General features: G+C 42.3%; 1 protein-coding gene across 1 annotated transcript in view; it reads left to right on the top strand.

Moving 5' to 3' along the window:
* Positions 1-212: 212 nt before the first annotated feature.
* Positions 213-11,588, top strand: part of Gapvd1 (GTPase activating protein and VPS9 domains 1) — a 160,471-nt gene continuing 149,095 nt past the window's right edge. The window contains exons 1-4 of the mRNA XM_080272171.1: positions 213-317; positions 1,781-1,954; positions 6,398-6,582; positions 11,238-11,355. Of these exons, the coding sequence (XP_080128297.1) occupies positions 213-317; positions 1,781-1,954; positions 6,398-6,582; positions 11,238-11,355 (582 nt within the window). The remainder of the gene's footprint in view (positions 318-1,780; positions 1,955-6,397; positions 6,583-11,237; positions 11,356-11,588) is intronic.

The following is an 11,588-nucleotide window of genomic DNA, read 5'->3' as shown; positions in this document are numbered from 1 at the left end:
TAAAATATGATTTTTATTTCAGTTATGACTGGCAGAGTGATGTAGCACTGTATACATTACAGTACAGTGCAGTATATGGTAGTTAATTGTAACAACATAGCACAGTACAGTATATTGAATGCCAGTTGACAGTTATGCAGAAATCTTTAATTTTTTCCTAGCATTAACAAGTATCGGTACTTGTTTTTCAGATTGATAGAGGCTACAACAGCATGGGAAGTCTTCAGACAGACATAGGAGAGTTGGCTCATCATTTGAAGCAAGAACGACTTTTTCTTGAGGCTGAAAAACATCAGATACAGCTGCTGAATGAGAAGGTGAGGGCTTCTGATGATCTTTTTGAATGCCAGCAGAATCTTAATACATAAACTCTTCAGTATAACCCAGATTTATGGCTGCTCTTTTAAGTAGATAGAGCGACATGGAAAATTGGCTCTGGGAATGAAAGAAGAAAAGATGTATGTATTATACAGTATAGGAGAAATCTTTACTAGTTCAGATAGTACACTTTAGAAGCAAAATGCTGAGCTATAGTGACAGATTCAGAACTTTTGAAGGGATGGTTTTCATTAGTAAGAAATAACACAAACTCTGCCTACTACAGTATATAGGTATTAAAATTTATCGGTGAGGAAGGTATGTGAAGCTATGAAACTTGTGTACAGTATTTTATTTGTGGCTGTAATCAGCTCAGGGGAGGTCTTAAGACAATGCCTAGTACAGTACTATATTGTAGTTATTATATTTTAGGTTAGATGTCAGGCCTGTACTTCACTTTGAAAACATCATTTTTGAGTGATAAATCCTTGAAATCTTTTAATTGTACTGTATTTAATATACAGGTTGATCCCATTGTACAAGAAATCATTGATTTGAGAATGGGCAATTTAGGCCAAGATTTGTTGATGCAAGCAAGGTTAGTTAACTTATCCCTGTTTTTCCCACAAATTACTCTGTTATGTGAGTTTTCTCTATCTTTTTTTTTTCACTTCATTATGCAAATTTCCTCCATTTCAGTGTCAGGACTCAAAAATATCTTAATACATAATAGCTAGCAACATACATATATAGTCTAGAGGTCAGGTCAATGTCAAACCTAGGGGCCAAAAGGAAGTGACATTAGCACCTCTCCAGAATGAACACACCAGCACAACAGCCCACAAATAGCGCCTCGTGATCATACACACACATACACACACACAGGCTTCTAGAACATTTCACGACAGTATGGCACACGTGACACGACCCCTGCTAAACGTGAATGTAGGAATCAGAGCTCAGAAAGGGACTGGCCATAGAACTGGCAGGTAGTAGGGAGAAGGAGGCTAGCAACAGGGGAGAGAGTGTGGCAGAGAGAGATAGAGGGAGACAGGGAGGTAGCTAGCGGGACTCTATACTTCACTCATGTGTGAGAGACTTTGTTAATATTCCCAAGGCAAATAAAAGTAGTCCCATACTAATCTCTACCTCTCCTGTCTTTGCATGACAAAAGGGAACGAGGATTATCTACTTACAAAACTACTCACGTATGACAACTGCTCGTCCACGAGTCTGATATATGTATAACTGAGCTACAAAACTTCACTACAAGCACTTATGAAGTTTCAACAAGATCAGCAGTCCTTCATTAACATATCCCAGTTATATAGTGGGACCCACTTGTATAGCTACCTGTAGACATACGATACAGTGTACAGTATTTAATTTTTTCTTGTAAGTTTAGTTACTATGTTTCCTGATGCTGAAATATTGTATATAATGCATTTATGAAATGATGCAGGTGCGTAAGACGATAGAGCGAGCCTACCATGCATCTTGGGTACGAGGAGAGCAGCAGAAAAACTATGATGACCTCGTGCTGCGCCCTCACTCCTCACCTCCCATGTGCTGCCAGCGAGCCAACCTCCTTAACCAGCTTAAATTTGTTGATGGATACAAAGTTCTTGGATTCAGTGTGAGTAATGTTGCTGCCTGTAACCCGAAGTTATTTGGTATCTTAGGTCAAAGCATTTAATGTTTTTTAATGTTTTGTATATTCCAGTAATAGGAAATTTTAAAAGGTAGCTACAACTTATTTAGCTTTAAATCTTTGAGCTTTGGTTATTTGGTCAACTCCATTAATGAATACTGTATTTACAGTACAGTACTGAGATTTTAGTTGGTGTTTGACCCATGACCTTTGATTGATGCTGCTGCTGTGAGCTGGGTAAAAGACAGGATGCAGTTGGGAAAGGTGGCTGGTATGTTTGAGCTGACTGCTGAAATGCTGAAGGCCGTAGGAGATATGGGAGTGGGTTTAGTTACTGATTTGATATGTATGATTATATATAATTTTTTTTTTACCCAGAGGACTGGCAGAAGTGTGTAATTTTAATTATGTGCAAAGGGAAGGGTGATGCCCTAGAAGGAGGAGATTATAGAGGCATAAAACTTTTGGACCAGGTTATGATGGTAATGGAGAGAGTCCTAGAAGGTATGATAAGAGAAAGAGTCAGTATTGCTGATGGACAGTGAATATGGCATCATTGATCTCTTTGCTTGGCATAAACCCAAACCCATATGTTTAGAGAGAGAGAGAGAGAGAGAGAGAGAGTGTTAATATGGAAATTATCAACTCTTCACAGCAAAAGTACCTGTATCAGTCATCACAGATGAATTAATAAAGAGAGAGAGAGAGAGGGAGAGAGTTAGTATGGATATTATCAACTTTTCACAGCAAAAGTACCGTTATCAGTCGTCACAAATGAATTAATGAGAGAGAGAGAGAGAGAGAGAGAAATATGAAATTGAGGTAAAGAATTTTTGTTATTTGGTCTTACATGAATTGGTCATAGGATCAGACAAATACTGTTCATAATGATTGCTTTGCCCAGTACTGTAAATGAAAGCATTTTAATTTTAGTATCAATAGAATCTCGTGTTCTGCCTATCTATCTATCTGTTGCCAGATGCTTTAATCCCATAAAGGGTGGCCACAAACAGATCACCTCCCTGTCATCCAGTCTCCCGCCATTTCACTGTCCTGCTCCCAGCTCACACCCCCATCTCTCATATACCTCTGCACTCCATCCCTTGACCTTATCCTTGGGGCTCCCCCTCCCTCTCCCCTCCTCCTCGTCATTCACATATACTTTCATTCTTAGTCTTTCGCATCCCATCCTCTCCGCATGGCCAAACCACCTCATTGTGTTTCTCCTAATGCATCCTATCACATCCACATCCACACCACAATGCTCCATCACTTCCTCATTTGTCAGTCTGCCTCTCCATGTAACTGCACATGCTCCTCTTAGATAACTCTTTTCCACTGCTCTTATTCTTAACTTGTGTACTTCCAACAAGGTCCAGGTTTCACTTCCATATGTTAGAGTTGGTATCACAATACTGTCATGCAGTGGCTTTTGACTTCCATGCACACTACTCTGTTTCCTATCACTGCTTGCAGAGAACCAGCAACCTTTCACCCTTGTTGTACCCTTTCAAGCATTTCACCCTCCAAACTTCCATCCTTGCTCATCACATTACCCACATACTTAAATGTACTTATATTTTCCATTTCCACATCATCCAACATCACTGTACATCCAGTGACTTCATTTCTCTTAACCCCTCTGTGGCCAAGGGCCCAGAATTTTCTGTGCACGCCACTCTGATGCCAGGGCCATTTTTTTGAAGTTTCAAAAATTGATTTTTTTTTTTTTCTTGCCATATTGAAGAGAAAGTTAAGACGCACCTAACAGTGCAAATCCCAGCTTCCTAGACCCATTATGTGACTTGCAATGGAGCGTGGAAGTTGCAGAAATATCGCCAACTGATATCCGCCGGCCAGAGCGCTGCCGTAGTGCAGTCTCACAGGTGTTGTTATTTTTTATTTTTACCCCCCAAAACAATGCGAATGGTGCTGAAATGTTGCGCATATATGAGATATGATGATATCGAATTATTTCAGTATATAATATGTTAGGAATGGCTGGAACAAAAATTATTATGAATCTTCTTTCACCTTTTTGGTATAAAATATGTTTATGGTAGTTCTGAGTTATTTTTTATGTTAGCATTGTGCCCATGCTTGGAAAATGGAGTGAAAGGGTTTAATTTTCAGTCCTAAACGAGAAAATTGACCGTCCCCCGGGGCTAGGCCATCCCAGGGGGCATGAAAGTGGAGGGTCAGATCTGATTACCAATACAGAAGTTGAGTTGCAACTTCCAGCCCCCAGCCCCCATGCCACTTGCATGGCTGAAAATAGAATCGTAATGCAGTTTCAAAACTTCGAATAAGTCTAATTATTACAAATACAGAGACAAAGCGGAAATAAATACGTTTACAGGCGGGGGAAAACATATTTTTCCTTAACAACATGTTCACCTTTCTCTATCATTTTACCTTGTTGTTTTCGCAATATATGTCGCTGTCATGTAAACAGGGTATTTGTGTGTGTTTTGCAAAGGAGGAAAAAGATTATATTTTCTGTCTGGGTCGAGATAATGGGTGTAACTATGTGTTTTTAGGCATGGCCACGATCGAAAAAATCGTACATCCACTCGTCATGGCAGCAGGTGGTGAACTGACAGATGATTATGTGAGAGGGTAAGTTCTGATGTCCTAGATGTTCATTCCCTTCCCGAAAGTTTTCACAGTTTTCTACAAGTCGCACTACGTCGAATGATCCAAACCATTACAACAAACCAGAGCAAATAGGTAGAGATACTAAGACAAAAATGTATTTTTCCCCAGTTATCATGTCTTTTTTGTTTGTGCCTGTATTAATTCATAATCATGAATAGGTGGTTATGTGTGTTTTGCAAGAGAGGACAAAGATGATATTTTCTGCCTGGGTCAAGATAATGGGTGTAGTTGTGCTTGTTTAGGCATGGCCAGGAGCTAAAAAATCGAAAATCCACTCATCACGGCAGCAGGCTCTGAACTGCCTGATTGGGTGTATGGGAGTGTAGTGTAGGTCAGTCTGATGACATTCAGAATGTTCGTTTACTTTCCAAAAATTTTTGCAGTTTTTTAAAGGCCACACTCAATTGACGCCTGCAGCCATTTATCGGCTTAATGTCATTCGACACCGGTGGCTATGGAGGGGTACAAGACATACCTTTACTCTTCCCTACATTCACCTTTAGATTCCATTTTGTACACACTTTTCGAAACTCAGTCACCAAGCCATGCAGTTCCCCTTCGTCCTTGCTTAACAATACAGTATCATCTGCAAAAAACAGTAGAGGGAGTTCTTGTTATACTCCAAAATTGCTGCAGAAGTGAGAAGAGAAATTTGTGATTTACTGCTGGTACTGTGTACAAAACATCAAAATCTATCTATCTATCTATATACCTAGGCTGCTTCCCCCAAGGAAAGGGAGGTAGCCGAGACAGGACGACTCACTCTCCATTTACTCATCCATTCAAACACATTCATTCGCATCTTAGCCCCAAAGGGGAGAACGGACAGATCCTCACCGCATCACACCGCACAAGGGTCAACTGCGCAATGCAAGCAGTGACATCCACAGCAGGGCCCGACAGCAGAACTGGTTTACCCCTGCCACATCATAACAGACCCATCCCCATCAAAATAGGGTCATAAAATGAGATATCTCGAAGTGATGCCACACGTCATACAGAAACTAATGTATGATTATAAGAAAGCTTCATGGACCACTTACACTAATTTTTAAAAAATGTGATTGAATTTTAAAAAAATTCCCAGTTTGCCCATTAAAATGCGTAGAAGAAAATCTAAATAAAACCTGGATGGGTTGGGTTATTGTTTAATAAAAAAAAAGTCTGAAGTTCCAGAGGTTTGAATGCATCTGAGCCTTTTCACTGGGCATGATGTTGCTAGTTCTCCCACTTTCATACAGTCTTTCCTTGTTTTCTGAACCCTACCTGAGTTCATCTTTAGGTGAGGAAAAAAGAAAAAAAGGTCAAGGTGGTGAACAAATGATATTATTAGTCTAAAGCAGTGTTAGGAATCATGGATTTAAAGACTTGAATGATGAATGAATTGATATATGGCCTATTTCACTGGACACTCTTGATACTGTTTGTGTTTGCAATTTACTCATTCCCATTTGTAGCGTCTGGATTAATGATAATGCAGAGGAAGTTCCCTTGGAAAAAAGCATAAATGTCATTACCTTAAGACCTTTAGGGAATGCCTAATTTACATCCATTATCAGTTCAGTCATGATTTGTATCGTTATTTCATGGTTTCTGATGTTTCAGTCCAATAATTATTTTTCATACTCTCTCTGCTAGCCATTTGTTTATTATGAGTTTTATGGCTTATTACACACAAAACTTGATTGCCATGGTGACTAATGCTCTAGGATAATTTGGTAAAATGTCATAAGCTTATCATTTCAGTTGTTAACCTGTTTGTGTTTCCAGGAATCACTGTACGGAGATCTGTTCTCCAGCATCAGAGAGAACCCACGCCTGGTTGCAAGATGCCTCGTTGTTGGGGAGAGCCAGAGCCAAGAGGCAATGCAGATGGCTGCTCGAACAGTTTTCTCCTCCATATATGGCAACTGTCTTCTCCCTGATGATGAATCATATGTCCTTAATTTACTGAAGTGAGTATATTGTACATAATACTGACTGTTGATAGATAAAATGAGAATTATTGTCACATGAAATGATGATAATTTAGCATTAGGTTGTTTGTTGTTTAAAGCAGTATCCTGATAATAGGATATAGCAGCATTAGATCAGCACTACATGGTGTGCATTGCATGTCGTAATACTGTAGCCACCTGTTGCATTTAATTTCTCATTTAACATATTTTCACTTGACAGATTTATCAGTATAAAACTGCTAATCAGCATTAGACATATTTTACATAACCCATCATTATTCATTATTAAGCAGTAGGGTTCCAACAGCTCTCAGAAGTTTTTGGAGTTTCCAGTCATTTATCCTACTGAAGCTTTTAACCCCTCAGGTGCGTATGGGATTCTAGAAATGCCGATCAGTAGAGTGCGTCGTACATTCTGGAAGAACCGTATGGAATACAGCAATCCCTCTACTATCCGACGTAATAGAGCTGAAGGCATGTCTGGAAAGTGGTCCCATCCAGATATTGGGCCCCAACCTCGTAGACTTGTACTTATGGATCCTAACCTAGCCTGACTCAGAAAAACACCTATACAACTCCCTACTGGACATGCATAGCACCTATTTAAGACCCAGTTCACACCAATAAGGGACATTCATTCATTCATTCATTGCCAGACGCCATATATCCCAAACGGGGTGGCCAAGGGCTTAGAGTTAATTGTTTTACAGGGAGGGCCACTAATCCTCCACCAACCCCACTTGACACGTAGGGAGAGATAAGGGACATAAAAGACTGAAATAAATGCAAGGGAACCAGAGAATGAGATTTTAGAGGTGATTATATACAATATTAAACATTCTGGGTACTTACAACAAGTCCCTGGCTCCTGGACTGGTACTTATGGACCCTAACCTAGCCTAAGAAAAACACCTCCCTACAGGACATGCATAGCACCTAAGACCCTATTCACACCAATAAGGGACATAAAAGAATGAAATGGGGTTTTAGAGGTAAGTATGGAAAATACAGTACAATATGAAACATAATGGGTACTTACAACAAGTCGCTGGCCATCTCGATGAATAACCCACCTCCTCTCAGACTCTGACAGTAAAAAGGAGTACCTGAAGCACCTGCAGTACACTGGACTGAAGTCTTGCACTGAACTTAGTCATTTGCACTCATAATTCCAATTCCTTAACACTGCGCACTCTAGTCTTGCACTCCATTGAACCTTAATGAAATCAGTGTTGCACTCTGCACTTAAGTCTTTGCACTCATAATTCCATTTTCTTAACACTGCACGCTCTAGTCTAACTTGCGCTCCATTGTATGTCAATAAAATCAGTGTTGCACTCTGCACTTAAGTCTTTGCACTCAGAATTCTAATTTCTTAACACTGCGCACTGTTTTTTTCACTGCACAACACTGTAAATTCCCGTGTGGTCTAGTGGCGAGTTTTTGCTGTTTATTCACTGTCAGAGTCTGAGAGTAGCTGATGCAGGGCCTAGGGGTGCGTCGCTGGGATGTGGTGATGGACTACCCACTGCAGACAACTCTGAAGAGAGACGCAAACTCACGTCAAGTGGTGACTCCACCGTGCTTGACGTGCTGGGCTGTGGCTCGGAGGATGAGGGCCTGTCTTGGGGAGGCAATGGTGTGGAGCCAGGGCTGAGCACAGCGGGGTTCATGGGTCTGAAAAAGCTGTCAATGGTTGATTGACGCAAGGAACGACAATTTTGGAGATTAATGATGCGCTGCCTGAAAGTGCGCACTTCCTCCACAAGTCCCAAGGACCCCATCTCCCTGTCGCACTCTGGGTGTTCCAGATAGTCGAGAATGAACTCTACTTGTTCCCAGAGTGTGCTCAGCATGGGGATGGTCGAAATCTTCAAGCTGGGTACTGACACCTGCAACTGACGATGCGATCTCGATATCAGACATGGTCTGATACCCAGGATCGCCCTCGTCGTCATCCAACCACTCATGCACTTCGTCCACATCAACATCATCGCCATGCGCATGTAGACGTGCGTGGAAGTCATCCACTTTGAAACCTAGGAAATCGTGCTCCACATCTGTTCCGAGAAGCAGACAAGACCAACCATTTTCTAGAGTCTTGACAGGGACTTCCTTCCATGCACTGGCCCAGTTATAGATTGCAGACTTGATGTTGTAGTGGCGAATGTTTTCCAAAGTCCACTGGCCTCGCGTGTCCCGTCCCTGCCTGTGCTCGTTCTCATCCTCAAGAACAACCATCACCTTGTCCAGGAACTTCTTTCGGTACAGCCTCTTCATTGCCACGATCAATCCTTGGTCCATTGGTTGGATGAGAGCAGTCGTATTAGGTGGCATAAACATGCACCTAATGAGGCCATTCTCAGCCACCAATCTTTGTTGCACAGGTGGGCAGGAAGACCTTTAGCTGGTTACGTGGGATTCCCAGTGTCTTCGTCTGGTAATGGATGACCTCCTTGACGCAATGGCGGTGGAACCATTCTTTGAAGATCTGGGCAGTGAACCAAGCCTTCAAAGAATGGTACCAAATGACAGGAAGGACATCCATCACTCTACGAAGACACCGAGGCTGCTTTGCACGGCCAACAATAACAGGCTTGAGCCAGTGCATGCCATTAGCATTGGCACAACACAAAGCAGATATCCGTTGTTTGAAGAGCTTATGGCCAAGTACATGCTTCTCCGTCTCCTCGGCTAGAGTGTTCGTTGGCAAAGAGCGGTAGAATAAACCAGTTTTGTCAGCGTTGTAGACTTGATCGAGAGTGAGGCCCTCCCTGTCAATCAAGCCCTTCACCTCGTGCCGAAACTCCTCTACTCCATCCTTGTTGGCATCCAAAGCTTTGCCATGAGACTTACGGTTGTTAAGGCCATGTCGTAACTTGAACGCGAAGAGCCAACCCTTGGATGTCTTGAAGTCTAGGGCGTCATGAAGCCTTGTGAACTTCTCAGCAGCAGTCTTCAGCTCCATTCCACGCACCAGCACACCAGCAGCATGTTGTTGTCGATGCTAAATCAATGTGGAGCGGTCGTCTTCAGCATACCGGGGAGTAAACACCATCTTCCTCTCCACATTGCGTTTGCTCTTTGACGAGAAGTCAGCCGTGTACTGCATGAGTTTGTCGTGGGATCTGTTGATATCAAACAAAGTAGATCGGGGCAGGTTGAATTCATGGAGGATGCTGAGGTTGACCATCCCGCATCCACCTTGTCCAGTATCTCCCTCTTCTTCTCCAGGGTCAAAACCACTCTCTTCCTCTTCTCAGGCGGTGGGGCCATCATCACACACACTAACAAGAGGCAAGAGAGCAGCAGGAGAGCCTGCAGCAGGTAAGGTACCACCACAAAAGCGAGCACGTGGGCGGCCATGATGACGAGCGTGCACTCACAACAAGAGACGTGCAGTAAGTGGGGAGGATGCAGGGGCAGTCTAGTGGACAGCGGCGGCACTATGCACCAAAACACAGCTGGTCCGTGCTGCGCGCGCCAAGGTCAAATTACGGGGGGGGAAAAAGTCGGATTTGTTCTAATTTCTTGCGATTTTGGGGCAGTTTTGGGAATATTAAATCCCGGGACCAAAATGTCCGGTAAGTGGGGTGACTGGAAAGTGGGCATCCGGATAGTACGGGGATTACTGTACCTGTATTGTGAATTTTTCGGTCATTTTTTGCACCCACTGCATGCTTCTGCTTGATGAGTGGGCTGCGAATCATCAGTGCGGGGTGTAAACTTTGACTAAAATGTTATCATGTTTATTTAGGTGTAAGTGGGTCAAAATGTATGATGAAAATAATTTTTTAAACCAGTTTTCCTGCACCACGGACATTGGAAGCATTCAGGGTCACCTCAGCCTATGGGTTAAAGAGCTGCTGCTGCCTTTTATGAATTCAGTGACCCTAACTGGCACCTTATTTATGAATCCACCAAGTGTCTGGTGTTGGTTACAGTATTACCACATTCTGCCCAGAAATGATGTCTTCATTTTTTATATCACATGATTATATTTTTCACCTTGGATAGAGTTTTCAAATTAGAGGGGTGTATTACATTTTTTTTTTTTTTTTTTGCAGTTTTCAGTAAGCCCTTCAGTTCAAGTTTCCATAAGGTGAATAAAATTGTCTGGTAGCAACAGAAATGAACTACAGTAAAAAGGAGGTCACTTGGATTCGGGCAATTAGGAAATATAGTAGGCTACATTTCTTTGCATTCTTTTATTTAACTCTTTCAGTCCATTGAAGATCCTGGAGAGGGGTACCTTCTTGTGGTGGCACGATATAAATAGGCATCTCTGTTGTCCAGTTATACGAATGTTCCTCAGCTCCCTCCTAATCCCCCAAAAATGGGATGGTGGACCAAGAAAGAAGGGCAGTTTCAGCCTGCAGTCTACTGGACTCTCATTCAGATGAACCATGGGCTACAACTCCTACTTATAAACCAGTGACATATTATTTGTTAAATTCTTGATGCACACATATGATATTATTCAGCTTAGGGAGATACATCATGTTTTGAAAGGGTTAATGGAGACTGTTTCCAAGCCTGCACTGCATATGGGTTCCCTGAAGCTAAAGAAAATAGTCTGGAGGTTGAAATAATGAAATAGAAAGTACATAATTGTAAGGAAGGGGTTAACTTGTATTCATGCTCCATGACAGACACCTGATGGAACTCCAGCTGGCAACCTCAGAGACACCCCGGCGGCTCCTGCGCCACGGGTCGTGTGCCTTCAGCCAGATCTACCGTGCCTATGTTGACTCCCTCCCACAGGCCAAAGTACAGTTCTCTGAGACAGTGGGTGGGTGAGAGAAGCAGTGAAAGGGTTGGATGTCTTGTTTTCTCATCTGAGTCATGTTACTTCTCAGAGACAGGGGGTGGGTGAGAGAAGAGTGAAAGAGATGTATGCCTTACTTACTCATGTAAGTCATGTTCTCAAAGAGATAGAGAGTTTAGCTTGGGATCTGCCCCACTGCATGTGAATAAGGGAATTTACCAGTATTTTTGATGAC

The sequence above is a fragment of the Coenobita brevimanus genome, chromosome 50 (assembly GCF_032717465.1).
Source record: "Coenobita brevimanus isolate Jiangsu-jjx chromosome 50, ASM3271746v2, whole genome shotgun sequence".
Classification (NCBI taxonomy): domain Eukaryota; kingdom Metazoa; phylum Arthropoda; class Malacostraca; order Decapoda; family Coenobitidae; genus Coenobita; species Coenobita brevimanus.
The sequence above is the reverse complement of the archived record's forward strand: the minus strand, read 5'-3'. Positions and strand labels throughout refer to the sequence as shown.